This window comes from Spermophilus citellus, assembly GCF_964194105.1.
Source record: "Spermophilus citellus genome assembly, chromosome: 12".
Taxonomy (NCBI): Eukaryota; Metazoa; Chordata; class Mammalia; order Rodentia; family Sciuridae; genus Spermophilus; species Spermophilus citellus.
Genome location: NC_138198.1, coordinates 853378 through 873734, shown reverse-complemented (window position 1 = coordinate 873734; position 20357 = coordinate 853378). Strand labels below are relative to the sequence as shown.

Genomic DNA, 20357 nt, shown 5'->3' with positions numbered 1-20357 from the left:
TATAAAGACTGACCACTCCAAATGTTGGCAAATAAGTGCAGTGATCAGAACTCTCTGATGTTATAGCTGAATGATGCAAGGGCTTTAGGAAAAGGTTAAGGAGTTTATTTTAAAATTATGCACATACGTATACTATGTACACATCCTCAGTTGGTACAATAAACTATAGATAGCACCATAAACTATATATTCTGTTTTTTCTTTCATATACATACCTGTGATAAAGTTTATTTATAAATGGACACAGTAAAAGAATAACAACAATAACTAATAATAAAAAAGACAAACATAACAATCTTCCATTTCATATTATAATAAAATTTATGTGAATGTGGTTTCTTGCTCTCTCTGTATTTCAACAATTCACTTAAAAAAGACACACTTCTTTTTGGCACATCTGAATTGCCAATAATACTTCTCTTGTGCCATGGGGCTCTTACTAAGTAAAATTAGGGTTACTTGAACATACGCACTGTGAAAACATGACAGTCAATCTGATAATCAAGATGGCTAACTAAAGTGAGTAATGGGTGGGTACAGGGTGGGTGCTGGACAGAGGTGACGGAGCAGGATGGCATGAGATTTCATCATGCTACTCAGAATGACACATAGCTTAAAACTTAGGAATTATTTACCTATGGAATCTTCCATTTCATATTTTCAGACTTTAGCTGACTGAAGGCAATGAAACCTTAGAAAGCAAAGTTGTGGATAAGGACTACCATGTAAAGACGTGAACAATGTGTTTCACTCTTCAGAATCTGTCCTAGAGAAATTCATCCTCGGGTCTCAAGGCACGTGGCCAGGGGAATCACTGCAGGACCGTCGGTGGGCACACTGGACATGCCCATCACTACCGGAATGATCACAAGTTGTATGTACAAGTTCAGAAAGAAGGAAATAAATTACCAGGGAAATTTAAAATACCTTGAAATGGAAATATATCTAAGAATACCTACTGCTCAATAAATATATCATTTATGTACTAAAGTAAAAAGAAATGAGCAGATGTATTTCTCCAGGTACATTTACATATGCTATCTCCCACCCCTACCCCCACCCCCAAAAAAACCACCCTTGTCTGGTCCACTCTGAGAAGGGAAGAAGCTTTCACCATACCACAAATGCCCAAATTATTTACATGAATGTGCTGATTTAACACAAAATTTAAAATGAGAAGGAAATTAACATAAAAATAGAGTGAAATATTTCATACAAATATTTAATTATATAAATGTATAATGTAATATATAAATGAAAATATTTCACATTTATATAATAAATCAGCTTTATAATTCTAAGTGAAATATTTACGTATTTTTGTTACATATTGTTATAATGTATATAAATCATAACAGTTTATATTTTTAATAGTATGCTATTTTTTTTTTATTTTTGCAATGCTAGGGATTGAACCCACAGCCTTGCATGTGCTAAGCAAGAAGTGCTCTACACTGAGCTATATCCCCAGTCCCTACTATATATTTATAATATAACAATAAATAAAATATATTCATTGTAAAGACATAAATTAGAGAAAAAGTAATAACTTCTAAATGACCTATACTTTCCCCAAAGCCCATCAGTATGTGCTCGATGCAACTTCTGCTGCCTAATCATCCTGTGTAGGAATGATCACTAAGGATTCGCTCCAGCACTATGCTTCAGCAGAGACCTTCTCAAGTAGGCTGCCCGCACTCGCAACATGGCCCCAGGGAAACAGAAGCCAGCACAGACTGAGCAGTCCATCGACAGCACAGTGTTCACGCCACTGCTCAGAACATCCGAATGTGAAGCCATAGCTATCCAATGTGGCTGCATGGGAAACGAAGGGGGCTGAGCCTTTCCTTGCCTCAAACACAGAAAATGAAATGAGTAATTCTCCCTGTACATCACGACAGCATTTGCAGTTCAGAGGAGAACTCCTCAGCCAGCGGCAGTGGGTCAGTCATTGTGCTGGAAGAAAGAGGCCCAAATCCAAAGCCAGATTCAGTCAGCCGCTGGCTAAGGGGATGGGAGCCTGGCTGTGTGCCTCAGCCTCCTCATTTATAAGGTGGGCTTGAGACCCTGGCAGTAGAGAGTGCCCTGCTCTTTATAAACTCCATCTGCAGGGGCTGGGCATGTAGCTCAGTAATAGAGATGCCTGCTATGTGCAAGGCCCTGGGATGGATCCCCACCACTGCCAAAAAATGAAAAAAAAAAAAAAAAAAAAAAGTAAACTGCAGACGGGTGAGGCTGGGATTTCACAGTAAGAACTGCCCCCTGCTTGCAAACATCCTTGTGCACCAGGAGGTCCTGGTAATCTGGTGTGTGTGTTTATACCCGATTCAGTTGTCCTGAAAGGTCAAGATCCCTGAAAGCAATTAACAATCTTTATTTTTATGACATTTTTTCCTTTACACGAAAACATGGAAAATGTAAAGGTTTCCCAAACCTAAACAAGCACGTTGCTATCCTTGTGTCCTGCCCGGCCAACTTCTGGAATTTCAGCAAAGACAGGAGTCTGTTGGATTGAAAAACCTAGATTCTTCCATAACCAAACCCTCAGAGGATGGGAAAATGGTTTGAGGAAAACAGATACTTACTGAAAGTTATGATTTGGGCTGTGTGTTGGACCTAAAAGGATAAAGCAAAAAGCCAGGTTATTAATACTTCACCCTCCAGAATACAACTGCTTTCAAGTCATGCCGATCGTAAACACGGTGGGCGCCCCTGGGCTCATTTGTGGCCAGTAGTCCTCAGGCCTTGGGCTCTGCTCAGCTCATGAGGACACCCTGGTGATGCCAGAAATCATTAAAAACAAGACAAAACAAAAAGGGGTGCTTTCTGTTTATGTGGCTACTTTGGGGGCTCTTTCCGGAGTTGCTGCTGTCCCTTCTCGCTCCTCATCTAAACTTCACACACAAAGCCTGTTCTGGCAATGGTGTGGACCTAGAAGACAGGCCTGGGGCCTGCATAGCCTGGGATCTCCCCACAACCAGGACTAAAGGAATACCTTCTTTCTTGCCATTTAATTCCTTCACTCCGTGTGACAAGCACAGGAGTTCAGAGCTGCCATCTCCCAGTCCTCCTGCCCCACCTGGGCCAGGTGTGCATGGGCAGGGAGGTGCAGACAGTTTTACAAAATCTTGGCACAGACTCTGACAAGTGAGCTGAGACCTGTCCAACACTCTCCTGGCCATCTGCAGGGTGGCCAGCCTCCCCATGGACACCTGACCTGCTGCGATGTGGCCTTTCCACTGAATGACCTACACCTTGTGTGTCTGGGATTCTTTTCTGGGCTCCATGTTTATGGACCACTCCACCTGTGTCTATTTTCTGTTATTACTAGTCAATGGATAATAGGTTAAGTCAGGTTTGTGCTCAATGGGGAAGGCTTTAGGGAATGGTCTGATTGACTTCCTCTCATGTTGATTGGTGTATTTCAGTTTCAAATAGCAAACCCATCTCTTGCTCGGTGGCTGTGAGCATTCCTATCTGCGAACCAACACGCCTTTGCTGCCCGACTCACCGAGCCGAACGTAGAGGACGCCAGTGGCGGTAATGGTCTTCACCCCGTTGGTGGCCACGCACTGGTAGTAGCCAGTGTCTGTCGTGTCCAGGTCTTGGATTCGCAGTCGAGAGCCATATTCTGTCTTCCGGATAATGATCCGCCTCGGCTCTTGCACGACGGGGGCATCGTTCTTCAGCCACCGCACGTTGGGAGGTGGGTTTCCTGCCACCTTGCAGTGCAGAGTTGCTGTCTGGCCCTGCACAATGGTGATATTGTTGACTGGCTCCAGAAAACTCAGAAAGTGACCTGCCAAGCAGAGGGGTTACAAGAAAGCCACATCAGTGGGAGGTGGGAGGAAGCGCCCCTGGGGGCTCCTACAGGAACTACTTGTGAGGGAAGTCTTCCAGTTCTTGTCAGTAATTACATCACATTCCACAATGTCGCACTGAATACCGACTTAGCAAATAGGAGCTGTTGCTGCTGGGGAAACACAGTGCCAGGTTCCTGGGATTCTCTGGCCACATTTTTGTCAATGAACTGATCCAAAACTCAATTTACACGTGTTTCTGTTTAAAGATTCCTTTTTTAATACAGAGTGTCGATTCACTCATACTGAACTCAAGGACAACATCCTGCAACTTGTGTGCAAATGAGGCTTCTCTAACGTATGTATTTCCTCTGGGAGGCACACGGAAGCTTGATTGTGCTTTTGCACAGTACCTAGCACTTCAGCACTAGGCCTGGGGGCCCTTTAAGCAGCAAAATCACCAACAAAAAGTGCAAAACCACACACACATACACACACACACACAAATGATAGTAAACAGGCCGAGAAAAGGAAACAAGTTCACAGCACGAGAAGCAGAGCGCCACAGGCACAACCTCAGCTGGGAAGGTGCCCTGGGTATCTATGTGAGAGACTCCAAGAACAGGAATACTGAGATGGGGTCACTGATACATTTCAGCCACGAGGTGAGCTTGCAAATTTATAATCTGCATGTGATGAGGCTCAAAACCCTGAATCTCACCAGGGCTGCTCAATATCATGTAAATTTCACACCCGATGAAGCAAAAGGCACAATAATATATAAAGAAAATATGTGACAAAAGACAGAACCCCCCAAACCAGATCATGGCTGCCCTGTAAAGAGAACAGAAATGACAAGGTTGAGGGGACTGGAGGCTTCCATGATGCCCAGGTCTGGTACAGGTTCACATACGTAAGGGAAGACAGGGCCTTAAAGTGCCCTGGCGAGGGAGCAGGAGGTGCATTCCCCAGAGGGGGACTGGAATCACTGGCCTCTAAGGTGGAGACCCCAGTAAAACCAGGATAGGAGCTCTGGGCTGGCAAGACAGGCCAGAGGGAACAAAAGAGACACAAGGGACAGAAGAGGAGGGGTAGGTGTGTGCACATGTCTGCATATGTGTCTTCATGCACGTGTGCATGTGTGTGTGTGTACACACCTGTACGGTGTGGTCAGTGTCGATGAGGTACTCAAGACAAACATGCAAACTAAAACTGCCTAACACGTAAGGAAGTCTCATGTTAGACAATCGATCACAAGGAAATGAACCTTAGGTCCAACAAAATTAATGCAATACAGCAATCTGAAAATGCCTTTGAAATAAAGGCAGTCACTTCCTGGTCTCTGTTCCAGGATTGGTTCCAAGACCAGCTGGGCTACCAAAGTCCATGGATGGTAAAGTCCCTTCAATAAAATGGGGTCGTTTTTGCATCTAACCTATGCACAATCCTCCCATAGACTTTTGATCATCTCTAGATGACTTATAATACCCAATACAAAGTAAATGCTATGGAAATTGTTATTATATTGTATTGTTTAGAGAATAACAACAACAAGAAGAAAAAGTCTGTATGTGCAAAACAGACACAATTTTTTAAAAAATATTTTGATCTGTGGTTGGTTGAATAAACAGATGTGGAATCTAGGGTCACAGAGGGCCAGCTGTGTGTCCATGTTCTGAATCTTTTGGTTTACTTTCTGGATGGCCCTAATCCTTTCTGTTTTAATGAAGCTGAAAGATGGCATTTTCTGTTGTTACTGACTTAACTGGTACTTGACAGGCGCCCCCCCCCCCCATGTGTGGGAAGCATTGCTGAATGGCTGCTGGCCCCAGGTGTTGGATGGAAGGAGGTGGCTGAGGAGGGAGCCCAGCTGTAGATTTCAAAATGAGGGTGGTCTTTAGTCACAGGGGCAGTGCCTGTCTGCAGAGGAGTCACTAATTAGCACAAATTACTATTTGCAATTATTCTTAACAACATCATTAGGTTCCACCCTTGACTCTCCTAGCCAGCCTTTCTTAATACACTTCATTAGGTCGTAGAAGATAATTTTTATGAATGGCACAGAGCTGGAAGTTAATTATAACGCTGTGGACAATGCCAAGAAATGGTCACCTTAATTTTCATGATAAAATTCTAGATCTACCATCTTCAGTAGCTCACCCACACAACGGCAGCACAGGGAACCCTGCATTCCCAAATCTCCTGTTTACTGGACACCCCGTCTTTGTACCTTTGTCAAACACAAGATCGAATCTGATTTGAACACATGAGCAGATACTCTGATAGACTCTGGGCTGCCCATCTCAACACATTGTTTCACCACTTTCTGGACAGAAAAGGTTCAGAGTCGGACTTGAAAAGAATATTCCTAAATGGCTAGCAGTTGTACGTGGGGGTGGAGGTACCAATGCAGTGCATATAGAAGGTCTGCCCAGCGAGGAATGGACAAGGCAGAATGGATGGCACCTGAGTGCCAACCTAGACCTGCAAGTTCCACTGGAAAGTCAACAGAACCAAAACCAGGGGTCAGGAATTAGGTAACAGTAAATGTATAGCTCTCTCCCTAGGTAAGTGAGTAAAACTGAGCCTCTAGGAAGACATTAGGAAGGAAAATAATGGAGAATCATTCACCCCCATGGTACCATGGCTCCCTAAACCACACCAAGACGGTCACTTGTTGCTCAGTTGGCCAGGAATGATTTTTCCTGGTGATCTTTGCCATTTCTCAAGGATCAGGTCTCTCCCCAAATGTCACCTCCACAGACAGTGCTCCCCGGCTGTCCCATCTAAATCCAGCTCTGTTCATTTCCCGCCACCATCCTATTAGCCTGCTGCTGCAGCTGAATCCCATCTGCTGGGTGATGATGAATTAAATGTGTCTTGACACCAAGAACAGCAAGCATTACGAGGTGGGAGGCAGTTTTCTCCATTGCACAGCTATTTTTCTCTTCTAAATTCAATTTAGAATCACTTCAGTAAGTTCCATTTTATAAACAGGACTTTTGTGCAGCAAGACCTGCATCCACAGATGATTTGTATAAAACGACCCTCTGGACAATATTGGGACTGTTCGTACCATCTATGTCTCTATTCCATACCTTCTTATCTATTCGGAAAAACTTCACCTTAAGTTTCTTCATACAGATCTTCACATTCATTTTCAGGTACATTCTTAGCTATTTTATATTTTGCCTTACGATTAGGAATTGGTTTTATTTCTATTATTTCTGTCTGAGTGGTTTAAGGCTTATAGGCAAACTGTGAGACAGCAAACATTGTACTAAATCTCCTGCTGTAACAAATGACCACAAATGTAATAGAATAGAACAGGAAAAATTCATGATCTTATAATTATGGAGGTCAAATACCCTAAAATCCAGGTGTCAGCGGGGCTGGTCTTTTCTGCAGGCTCTTGGTGGGCATCTGGCCTGGCCTCTCTCATGTGCCAGAGACTGTCCTTGTCCCTTGGCTCCAGTTCCCTTCCTTAGATCTTTGCTTCCATCAGCACTTCTCCCGCCATGGACCCTGGTCTTCCTGCCTCCCTTTTATAAGAATCCTTAGTTTGCACTGGGCCCACCTGGGTAGTCCCACACAGTCTTGTCATCTCACCATCCTGAATCACACCTACCAAGTCCCTGTGCTAAGTAACGTATTCATGGGCTCCAGGAATGCGGAAATGGAGAACCTCGCAGGTGGCCATTAGGCTGCCTGCCCCATATATTTTATTTTCTTTTTCCCAGGCTATCTTACTAGTTATAACAGTTTCCAGGCTGATTGTCTTAGATTGTTCTACAAAGGGATCACCTGTTTCTAATATCAACATAGCCTTTTGGCTGTCAAAATTCTTACCCTTCCATATCTCCTTTGGCCTGTTTTATTCAATGTTCTTTGCCATTTGAAAGTTTTACAGGCTGAAAGCTGCAACTGTAAAGAAATTCATGAGAGATACACAACACAAACAATATCAAAATTTCTTGGCTATGTTTTACCATATTTGACTTAGAACACTTAAAATTCTAGAATGCAACCAAAGCCTTATTTCTCCCTCTCTCCAGAGAACTATGATGCATCATCCCAACAGATATTTGAATTATTTTGTAGTTTGAGAAATTTTCCCCAAAAGATCCACCTTTCCTACTTGCCTTTTGTCCTTCAAAATCCTCTATATTGAACTAGCTCACATGTTTCAGTTAAGGTATAACAGTCCACCATATAAACCACAATTTCATTACCCATTTATTATTATCCCAATCCAGGGATAATAAGTCATTCCCATGTTTTTGCTACAACAGTGTTGATGCACCATCTGTATGCACATGTGCAAGGGAACCTCAAAGGTGATGTGGAAGTGGTAAGCTATGGGGTCTTGAAATTTTTAATTTATCTGAGTCTCAAAAGTGTTTAAAACAATTTTCACTCCACTAACAACATGTAATATCACAGTGTTTTCCCATAACTTTGCTAATACTTGGTGTTGGGGGTTTTACAATGTCTGCCAATCTGAGGAGAATGAAATAGTAATGCACTGCTGTTTCAGTGAGCACCTTAAGAAATCCTCGTGAGCTTATTTTGGAAAGTTTACTGATCATTGAGACTTTCTTTCTGTAACCATCTGCTGATGTCTGCACTCTGTTGCCCTTTTTCTAACTTCTAGATAGTTTCTGGTCTTTTTCCTTTTCTAGTGTATGCATTAAAATTGATTTTTTTTTTTGGAAGAACTGGGGATTTAACTCAGGGTCAGTCTATCACTGAACTACATCCCCAGCCCTTCATTTTATTTCGCCTTTTTCTTTTGAGACAGGGTCTCACTGAATTGTAGAGGCTGGCCCCCAGCTTGTGCTCCTCCTGCCTCAGGCCCCCAAGGTGCTGGGATTACGGTTGTGCACCACCATGCCCACTGAAATGTGAAATTTTCCTTTGACGTTTTAGCTGTCCAATAAATTATTTATCATATTAATATTATTATTATGTGGTGCTTGAATTCAGGGATACTTTACCACTGAGTTATATCCCTAGCCCTTTTTATTTTTTGTCCTTAGACAGTGTCATGGTAAGTTGCTTTAGGGCCTTGCTAAATTGCTGAGGCTGACCTCTAACTTGTGATCTGGCCTCGGCCTCCCACGTTGCTGGGATTACAGGCATGCATCACCAGGCCCAGCCCAATAAATAATTAAATCTTCATATGTTTGGTTATACCCAATATCTCATCAATTATCTTGTGATTCTTTTCTCTTAGCTACAAATTATTCATGTGTACTTTAAGTACAGTGTTTTTAAAAACATGGCCAACACAAACAATTCTTTGATGAGACTCAGATTGACTCAACAGCCCAATGGATGTCAACTCAATAAATGGTCCACATTTTCAAGGTAAGAATGTGTTTTCTCTAACTGCTCACTGCAGGGGTTGATATATGCCCATTAGATCTACTTGTCCATATTTCTACAAAAAAGTTAATATGTTCACATGCTAGTTACACTGAGGTATGTCTTCACTGATTCTCCATTTGTCAAATAGTTATCAGTAATTCTGTTGAGTTGTGCTTATACGTTGCAAACTATGTAGCTCGGTGCATCCAACTTCAGCTTTATTACATCATTTGGTCCTTAGATAACCATGCAAAGTTTTTGTCTAAAATCAGATGTGTTTGATATTAAAATAACCACTCCAGGTACTTTGGGTTAACATAGTTCTACTTTTATTTATTAAATATTTTATTTTTTATGATTGTAGACATGAATTTTATGAATGGCATACAGTTTTACATGTCAATATATGAATTTGTGAGCTAATCTATGAGGTTTTTTTTATTGGTTGTTCAAAACATTACAAAGCTCTTGACATATCATATTTCATACATTTGATTCAAGTGGGTTATGAACTCCCATTTTTACCCCGTATACAGATTGCAGAATCACATCGGTTACACATCCACGTTTTTACATATTGCCATACTAGTGACTGTTGTATTCTTCTATCTTTCCTATCCTCTATGAGGTTTTTAACCAATTAATTTTATTTTTTAATGTTTTCATTTTGCTTTTTAATTCTCCTTTTCTACTTTTTCCTGGATTTTTGTAAATTCTCCATTTCTGTTTTACTTGTTTGACATTCACACTTCAGTGACCAATCTATATAGATGTGTCTAATTGGAAAAGGCTTCCCAATACCATAACCTTTAAATGCTATGCACTATAATTGCTTGCTTCTCTCTCCCTCTTCACCAACCCCACACATACACGCTGACTAGCTTTTGAGCTCCTACTTCTCAGTTCTTAATCACACTGTGTTTCAAGTCCTCAGTGGTGATTATTATTGTTGATTTTTTGCTAGAGCCTATTGAGATCTGCCATCTTGTTATGAATTCTTTCCTAATACTTTTTACATCTTCCTCTTTTCTCCTAAGTTCTCTTGAACTCATCCTAAATCACATCTGTTCCTTGGATAAAGGATGAATTTGTGAACATTTTTAGTCTTCCCCTAAAAATGTCTGTTGCTTTCTCATTTGAAGAATAGATGAGAATACAGAATTCTAGATACAGAATTCTAGACTCAGTTAACAATATTGTCTTCTGGCTTCTGGGGGCACTACCCCTGAGGGTCTTGCCAGTTACTGTTCTTTTGTAGGTAATCAAAACTTCTCCCCTCAGGCCACTTTAAATATTTTTTTCCTTTGTCTTTGTCTTTCTGAAGTATCTTCTAGCAGCTGTGAGTTTATTTTTATTTTAGCCTCCTCAGATCCTAGGGCCCTAAATGGGAAAATTCACGCTCTTTCTCAATTCAGTAACACTATCTATCAATATCTCATAAAAATCGCCTCTCTCCCACCCCCTTTATTTCCTCTTTGAAATCTTCCTCTAGGTATAGGCTGATCTCCCCTCTATGGTTCCTCTACATGACTTACCTACCTTTTATATTCCCTATCCTTTATTTTTACCTATCACCTGCTCTGTCACCTGTCTGTCAGATTTCCAGTTCATGAACTGTATCTCTTGCTTCCAGAAGGTCTGGTTCCTTCTCAGATCCCCCACTGCCTTTTCCTCTGTGTGCTTCCCATTCTCTCCTTTTTCTTTACTCCTTCCGACTTCATCGTTGACTGGTTCACCACTCATCCTGGGCCTTCTTGAGTGGGCTTTGTGATTCCTCACTGTAGGGCTGGTTTTTCTGTGGGAATCCCTTGAAGACTGGGTTCCTTCAGTAGGCAGTGCCAAGTTTTATTTTGACTTTCTGGCTTTGGGATTTCCCACAACATTCTGGCAATGTCAATCTAGTTTCCAGAGGTGTGGGCCCAAGTTTGATTCCTCATAGGGAAGACTTGCCCGGCATCTCCCATCTCAAACCAGGGTCAAGACAAGCCCTCTTTCTCACCTCCCTGGGCTGATAACTGAAAATGTTCCCAAAGCTCTTCCTGAGGACAGTAGCTCTCAATGGCCCATATTTGCATGGAAGGCTTGTCTACGAGGTCTCAGGACCCTCAGGATTCCCTTCTGGATGGGTGTCAAAACCCACGGCTCTTGATGAAGCTGTGTCTAGCATAACAGTTTCTGTAGCAGGGATGATACTTCATAGGCCTTACAATAAGGTGCAAATCGATGTCAATTCCTTTATTGTCTATAACTCAAACTTGATGTTTAACCTAACCCATTATTTCTCCTTGAAAGAAGTCTAACAAATCCAATTCCAAGTGAAAGCAATAACTTTCAGATATTTTTCTTATTTAAGAATCTCAATCAGATTTTAATATTCCTGCATCACCTTATGTTCTGGAAGTTATTCCAACTCCAAGGTATTAGAGCGTTTGATCTTTCTGCAGCTAGCCTTTTGCACTGATGCCCATGGTTTATCGGTAGCTGCTCCACCCTGGAGTCCAGTGATGTGTCCACATCAGTTCCAGGGCCACATGGCCACATCACTTCTTATTCTTGGTCCTAACTGCGTGCCACCTGCAGGATCCAACTCCCTGTCTCATATAAATTTTTCCTGAGGACCCAGGAAAATCAGGCTATTCTCTAAGGCTGAAAATGTAGTGAGCTACTTTCAGTGGTCTCTGCCATGGCAGCCCAAGGCTGTTGCTTATAATTCTGTTTCCTTTCTCTTCCTGGCTCCTGGGCATTTCTCCATCTCTCTGGCAAGTTCATATAAGCATTTACGTCTTCTACTAATATTTTATTGAGCACGTGTAAGTAATTGAAGTGGGAGGGCTGCCAAATTAGTTTGGTTTTAGCCATCATCAATCCTCTCGAGGCCAAAAATGAAAGCTAGAAAGTGCGTTCTCTGGAGATCCAGCACAATATTCCTTTCTCTCTTGTGTTTAATTTACAGCCAGTCATTTAACCTCTCTTGGCTTCATTTCCCTTATGTGCAAAATATGGGGTTTCTACTAACCAATTTCTAAGCTCTCCACTAGCTCACAAAAGAATTCCTTTAAAGCTGCCCCAAACCTCTTCAGACAATTTAACAGGCTAAAAAGGAGCCAGGCATGGCTGACTGAGCATTTCACTAATGTGAACCCAACGTCAGGAACAGATTCTTTCCTTTTAATTGATCTAAAAAGTTCTCCTTCAAAATAGCGGTGCCACTTTGACGACTGATGTCAAGGGGATCGTCTCCCCAGCGCCCGATCCAGCTCTGTGCAGGCACCTTTAAGCTCTGGACAGTGGAGCTGAGCCCAAGCATTAAGACACTCCAGAGGCAAAGGTAACAGAATTCTGTCACCCACAGACAAGGTACACCCCCTCTCCCACACAATTACAGTCAGATGAATGACTAGTGATTTTTATATCACAACTGTCCCCCCAAAAGCTCATGTGTGAGACAATGCAGGAAGGTTGAGAGGAGAAATGGTTGGGTTGTGAGCCTTAACTCAATCAGTGAATCGATCCCCCTAATAGGGATTAACTGAGAGGCGACTGAAGGTGGATAGGGTGTGGCGGGAGAAGGTGGGTCTCGCTCGGGGCGTGACTTGGGGGTATATATGTGTTTGTTATCTGGCAAGTAGAGTCTCTCTCTGCTCTCTGACCATCACGTGCTCTCTCCCTCTGCCACACTCCTCTACCCGCTTGTTCAGTCTCACCTGGAGCCCTGAGGAATGGAGTCGGCCTTCTGTGGACTGAGATCCCTGAAACCGTGAGCTCCCAGATACACTTTTCTTCATCTAAGATTGTCCTTGTGGGGTCTTTTAGCCACAGCAGTGGAAAAGCCAACCAGAGCCACCACCTGCCATCCAAATGTTCACAAAGGTGGTCAGATTGCTTAGGCGTTCGAGGGTTTGCTTACTCACCAGGCCACAGTGACTGGCCTGGGAAGCAGATTTAAAAAAAAAAAAAACCAAAAACCTCTGTGCTAGGGGTCGTGAGGTCACAGGGCTTTGATTGGTGGGGAAGCAAAACAGACAGGTCTCCTGGACGGCAACTGAGAAGGCGAGCCTGAGAGCCGAAGGAAGGACACAAAGCTGCTTTTCCCAGGGGGAAAAGGTTGATAGGTCCATCGATCCATCCGAGGTGGGGAGCCATGGGTCTCCTCAGCTCAGGCCTCCTGCTGAGCTGTCCAGGGGTCTGCAGAGACCCAGCTGCAGAACAGGAGCATCAGAAAGGATGGGAATCAGAGAAACGGAGGAAAATGGGAGGGGGGACAAAGAGCAAAGGGGCCCAAGAGATGAAGTAGAGTGCATGACATTTGAACCTTGGGGGGAGGGCATTGCAAGAGGGAGACGGCGGCCAGCCGTCCTGATGCCCCCCAGCTGAGGGCAAGATGTCAGAACACTTCTCCTGGGAGGATGACAGGCTGATAGAGGAAGTGAGAAGAAATAAAAAGAACCCCCCTGCAGAGATGGTGAGCCACCCTGGGCCTCTGCACACCTCAGGGTACCCTCAGGTGCGTGTGCCCCGCCCACAGTCTGCACCAAACCACCCCAGTGCCTGCTCTGGCATCTCCTACTTGCCAGGTGGAATCTTCTTCAACACCATTTAGTTTTGTCCAGATCCCAGACAGCCCAAAGGTCTTGGCAATCTCATAGCTAAATGAGGAATAATTGTCTCCAGGGTGCACCACGGGGTCTCCCTCCAGGGCCCTCATTCTCCCAAGGGCTGCAGGCTCAGAACCTGGAAACCTTTGTCCCCAGGAAGTTAGAAAACCTTTCAGGAAAAGGTTTGCTTGGGTGGTGTGGCCGTGGGTATCCTACGGGCACGCTATCCTGGACCTAACAAGGACCTGAGATCTGGCCGAAGGGAGGCCTCACTTCCACCTATGCCATCGGCTGGAAGGTCGTTCCCTCCCCGGGTCAGCCAGGGATTTCAGCTCTTGGTCCACAGACATAAAATGTACCCCCTGCCATTCCCAAAGGAGAGTGATGTGGGCCTGGGTTCTGCTCAGTGCAAGTCCACAGACTCCCTGGGGAAGTGACTTTGGGGTCCACAGCCTGGGCAGCTGGTGGCAGCAGGCCCTGCTCAAGCTCCTGGGCTTCTCCTGACTTCCTGCAGGACCGGAGATGGTGGAACCTCAGATGAGGAGTCCTGAGAGGCTCCCCTGGATCTGCCAGCCCACTGTTTGATTCAAGGAAGCTCTAAGGTTGTTATTTGAAGATGCTGTCTTTCCAGATTTGGTGGGGAGTGGAGGGAGGATTAAAAAAAAACCAACCAATCAAACAAACAAACCTATCAGGGTGGTTTCCTTGAACCTCAGGAGCAGGGCACACCGTCCTACTGTTCTGGAGGCTTCTCTTTTAGAGACCTCTTCCCTGGCCAAAACCAGTTAGAGAAGCCCCTGGGGCTGGACCACCCTCACATGAACATGGAGCCATCTCCTCTGGGCTCACCTGAACATCTCCCTCCCCAGGACCCTTCAGTATGTCTGCACCTCCTCCAGAGCTGCCCAGGCACACAGGGCACAGGGGACACCTGTGCTACACAGGGACTGAAGCCAGGCCCCTCAGGGAGCAGGCTTCATGGTCACCCCTACCTATCGTGAGCACAGGTGCTTGGAGCAGGACCCACCTGGACAGCAGCTCTGGGCCACCTTCCCCTCTCCCACTGACTCTGCCTGTATCCTCCACCTCCTGCACCGGGACCCCATGGGGTCCTCTGCCCTCCTGAGCATGTCATCTGGGCTGGTCACCACCAGACCCAGCCTGACCCACCTTCCTGCAGCACCTCTGCGAGCTGAGGTCCTCCTTGGGTTCACGTGTTTGCCTGGGTCTCCTGTCCCCTGCCTCCTCACCATCTGTTCATTGTCCTGCCTGCTCAGGGGTGACATGAAGACAGCCCAAGGGTGCAGAGACTGAACCGCCTAATATTGAGATGTTTACAACGTTGGGGCTCAGGACGTACCATCCCCAAATATGTTGGGAACCAGAATAGGCCATCCCAAAATATTTTTGTTTCTTTGGCATATTTTGAGCTGGTTATTCAAAGAAACTGCAGATCTAGGAGTAGACCTGAAAAGCTATCCTTTAAAAAAAGAAAGAAATGTAGATCTCTAAAGGAAATGTACACTAGTCAAGTACAGCCCTCTACTGCATAGACAAGCCGTCAATGACAGACCAGACGGTTCCATGAGGTTACATGGGTGACACTGCAGCCGTCTTGGCTTGTGTAAGGACTCTCTGATGTTTGCACAATGACAGGACTGAGTGCCTAATGGTGTGGTGTGCTTCTTGAACAAAACACATCTGTACCAAAGTCAACCCATTACCGAGAGCAGGAAAGGGGACCGCAGAACGTGTGGTGCTTCGGTGTGCCAATCATGTCGGCCTGAAGGCGTTCAGGACATCAGTCACAGGCAAAGGCCTTCTCTGAGCTCCCTTATCTGTGAGTATGGTCCTCCAACAGGAGTCTCTTCCCCTGGGATTTTAACCAGGGTCGACGAATACAGCACAGGAGAGAAGGCTGGAGGTGGACCCAGACAGACACCCGCCTGTTCTTTCTCCAAGTTCATTTACTCTCCCCAAATCTGCCTGTGCCTTTCTCCTCTCTCCCCTGTGAAGAGGGCACATAAGCTCCTAGATCTCAGTGGGATTTAGAGCGTCCACTTTGCTTTTCTGTGATGTCCTTGTGGATGTAATACTCTTTTCTGTTGTATGGCTTATGTCAGTTTAGTGTGTCCCGAAGAACCTAAGAGGGTGGAGGTGTTACTGAGGATACACCTAAGTAAACCTGCTAGCTTTGCTGGCGCTTAGTTGACCTAAAACTCACTGACCCTGGAGGTCACACAGCGTTTTGTGTAGATACCAGCTCTGACGTGTGAGTTACTGTGGTAATGGCCGCCCAGGGTATTTCCAGGGACCAGAAGGCAGCCTATGCTGAAAACACTACTCCTCACCCAGGCCTGACACACAGACCATGGGAGACTGGACAAGATGAGGGCGCTTGGCATCCATCTTCATGTTACACCTCTCTCCTCTGTTCCATTTTAACCGTTGGGTCAGCTTTTATACTCAGCTCTTCGTGTAGACATGCTGATCATTTGAAAAATGTTTTGTCCAAAACTATAACATACAGTTAATCTGACCTAGACTTGCCTAGTCTCTCTGTCCTTCAAGGATAAAGACACGACTGGGTACGGTGGGACACGCCTGTAATCCCAGCAATCTGGGAGGCTGAGGTAGGAGGAATTGTGAGTTTAAAGCCAGCCTCAGCAACTTAAAGAGGCTGTAAGCAACTCAGCAAGACCCTGTCTCTAAATAAAATACAAAAAAGGGTTAGGGATGTGGCTCAGTGGTTAAGCGCCCCTGGTTCAATCCCTGGTACCAAAAAATAAATAAAGACACATAACCAGAAACACCAAGCCGTGAAAGGGATAAAAAGAGGTGAAACCAGAGATCCTGGAAGATCTCCAGCTATTCCCGGAAAAGAACTGAATCTCTTCCCCTTGATTAGCCTGTCCCTCTTCCTCGTTATTCCTGGCCTCTACCTATAACCCCTCAACCTCCTGAGTGGAGAAGACATTGGTCTTTCTGTGGGATGAGCTTCCAGACCTGGCTTCATTGGGCGACGAAGTCAATTTCTCCCCTACTCCAGGGATTCCCAGGGCTGGGCACTTGGTGGCTTTCAATCAACACTTGCCGAATAGATAACGACATCCTTCTGGAAGTCCCCCATGTCCACCTGGGTACCCCCACCCCCATAATACACAGACGATCCCCAAGTCCCTATTCATTTCTACAGCACTTGTTCTTCCCGACACTATAGCTCTGTGTGTTCTGACTCTGCTTAATTTGCAACCTTTGCAGGGGGATTATTAAGAAGTACCAGGGCAGTACGGCAGAGGACGGCCGTGCCATGGCCCTGACTGCACCATGGTCCCCTGTTCATCCTTATTAGCACTCAAGTCCCCCTTTGGGGTCTCTGGTAAATTTCAGCCTTGCCTGTATTTAGTGTTGTCAAAATGAAAAAAAAAATTGGGGGATCAGCCACATCCATCAGGGGTGGATGTACCTACGTCCACCCAGCAGGAGAGGAACACTCCTCAGCACCCTTTCTTCTGGGTTGCCTGCTGGGGGTCAGTGCCAAGGCCTGCCTCAGACTCACATGAGATGAATGGGCACCTCTCAGGCTCTGGTCTGGGTGCTTTCACATGCCCTGTTCTAGGCAGCCCCTCTCCTTTCTAGGGGACAACCAGCCCACGGACAGCACTGGGGACTAAGATTAAAAAACTAGAGCTTGGAAAGTTTCAGTGATGGGCCAGGGGGAGGCTCAGCTGGGAGGCCCAGCAGCCCAGACTCCAAGTTCCCAATCACAGAGTCAACAGACGTCATGTGAATCTGTTTGCAATTAGGATCCTGTTTTCATTTTCTACCTGGTTAGCCTTAGGAAGACTTCACTCTGTGCTAAGAAGCCACCACAATACATGCATGTGCAGACACACACATACACACACACACAGAGACACAGACACACACACAAGCGCACACGCTCCAAGAGTTCCAGAATAAACCTGAAACACCCAGCGTATTTGCTCATCGGTCCTCACGTCCTACATGAATCGGGAAACTGATGCTTAGTAAACAGAGAGCAACAAGCTTTATCTCCATGGCAACCCTGTACACCTCGGCTGACTGCTCTTCTGGCTCTTGCCAAGGAAGGAATCCTTTTTCAGCACGTCACCACCACCTGTAACCACCAGCAGGGGCAGCCTGGTAAGCACAAGGCAAGTGAATCACGGGTTTCCCTACCCTGTTATTTAGAATCCACTTGGGATCACCTATAATTGCAATCTGTGCTCACGCGGGGAATGTCAGGAACTCCCCTTGGTCTCAGCATGGACATGATTGGCTCCCTGAAGACAGGCGACACAGTGCACTGTGTGTACTTTGGTTGAGCCAGAACACAGGAGGCCACGCGATGGGCAAGACCAGCTCCACACCACCCTGTGGTGTTCTGGAATTATCCACTTCCCACAAACATTCCAAAGTCCTGGTTTTACAGAACACGGGCTGCATTACACATGCATTTAAAATACAGCCTTGGAACACAAGAGCAAATAGTTTCTAGGCTAAAGGTAGGTTTTTGTAGGTAGTATAATGATCATAAATTGCGCCTGTGTAAGTAGGCACATTGCATGTCTAACATACAAGCTTCCTATCCAACACTCACTCACACGTCAGCCCGTGACTGGAGTCCTGAAGCTGGCTTTAGTCCTGACAATGACAAGACTTGGGCGTACGGAAACCTACAGGGAACTTTTCACCTGTAGTCATAGCATCCTGACTGGTCATTTTCTCTTCTATACCATTTTTTTTTTTGCTCCTGGATCTTCCCCCACCCATCACCTCAGTCCATCTCTTGCCTTCCTTCAGCCCGTACTACCTACCAACTACCATCATCCCCTGGCACCTCCAGGGGATTGGTTCCAGGATGCCCCCTGGGATACCGGAATCCATGTCGCTCAAGTCTCTCGTACCAAATGGCCTAGTATTTGCATCAAAACTATGGACAGCCTTCCATTACTTTAAATCACCGCTAGGTCATTTCTAATACAATGTAAGTGCTATGTTAATAACTGTCATCCTGTATTGTTTACAGTATGATAAGGGGGGAAAGTCTGTCCGTGTTCAGTATGGATGCAACTTTTTGTTTTTGAGGGGGTCAGGTACTTACTGGGGATTGAACTCAGGGGCACATGACCACTGAGCCACATCCCCAGCAATATTTATTTTGTATTTTATTTAGAGACAGGGTCTCACTGAGTGGCTTAGTGCCTCGCTGTTGCAGAGGCTGGCTTTGAACCTGCAATCCTCCTGCCTCAGCCTCCTGAGCCATGCGATTACAGCATGCGCCACTGCACCTGGCCAGATGCAACTTTTAAAAAATATTTTTGGTCCGTAGTTAGTTGAATCTACAAATGCAGAGCCTGCAGATAGCAGGGGCTGACTGTGTATGCTACATGATGAATACTGGCACGATGCATCTGCACATGATCGCTTTTTACAGCTAACTCTCAGGCTATACTTGCTGGGGCCAACATAAAGCTGTCGTATCACCAGCAGAGACTGGTCTGCAGGTCATTTTCACCTGCCTGTGGTTTACATATGCATCATAAAGGATAATAAAAGAAATGGCTAATCTTGTATGTTCAGCTATTCTTACTTTAAATAGCTGATTTAAGCCATATGGGGCAAACAGTGACATTCCCAGAGGCTCTCTGAGCAAAAAAGTATAGGAGATGTGATTCTGCAATCTGTATACAGGGTAAAAATGGAAGTTCATAACCCACTTGAATCAAATGTAAAAATGTCAAGAGCTTCGTAATGTTTTGAACAACTAATAATAATAATAATAATAAAATAGTTAAAAAATAAAAAAATAAATTTGAAACAAACAAACAAAAAAAGTATAAGAGTATGAGTCTGGCACTGCCAGGCCAACTCCTGTCACTGCATTAACAGGAAGGGATATGAAGTAAAAGGGAGGGGAGAGTGAGTTTCCTTTTGTGCAAGAGCCATAACCCTCGAGGACCAAATATCACACTACAGAACCAGAGAATGAGGTTGCCAGGGGAAGGCTGGGTCCCTTGAGACAACTGGGAGCCACTTCCTATGGATCCTGTTCCCCTGGGGGTGCTGAGCTGCTGACACTTGCAAACTGACGGACCCCCCAGTCATCAGAATGGTGATGTTCACAAATGACACCAGCATCAGTCACTGCTATCCGGTGCTTGTCTGAGCTAATAAGCAAGGCCTTTTGTTCTTCTTAGGGCTGAGGACTCCCATCTGGAGACTGAGCCAGAGCCTGGCTCCAGGACACGATGGAGATGCCACCTTCCACCCAGGCCCATGTCTCTGCAAAGCCAACGCTGCACTATACTGAAGCACCCTCCACTGCAAGGAAGCACAACCCAGCATTCTGGGTGCCTTCTTTTCTCTTTGTACTTCCTTTTTATAAGCAGGCATGTGTTCGCACGCACACACACACACACACACACACACACACACACACACACCTGTTGCCTCCTGCAGTCAGTGTCTCTGCCCTGCAGAGGTCCCAGGATAAAACATCCAAACTATGATCGGAACTCCTCTCAGCACTGCACACGCTGAAGTGCACAGGCCGCTCACCCCAGTC

At 45.2% G+C, this 20357-nt stretch overlaps 1 protein-coding gene across 2 annotated transcripts in view; it reads right to left on the bottom strand.

The window, feature by feature from the left end:
- ROR2 (receptor tyrosine kinase like orphan receptor 2) overlaps nt 1–20357 on the bottom strand; it is a 198549-nt gene that overhangs the window by 20942 nt on the left and 157250 nt on the right. For both annotated transcript variants that reach the window (XR_014018251.1, XM_081262897.1), the window contains exons 3-4: nt 3512–3799; nt 2586–2616 (exon numbers count right to left, since the gene is read on the bottom strand). Coding sequence is in view for 1 of the 2 variants with exons in the window: in XM_081262897.1 (XP_081119023.1) it covers nt 2586–2616; nt 3512–3799 (319 nt within the window). In the remaining variant the exon portion in view is untranslated. The remainder of the gene's footprint in view (nt 1–2585; nt 2617–3511; nt 3800–20357) is intronic.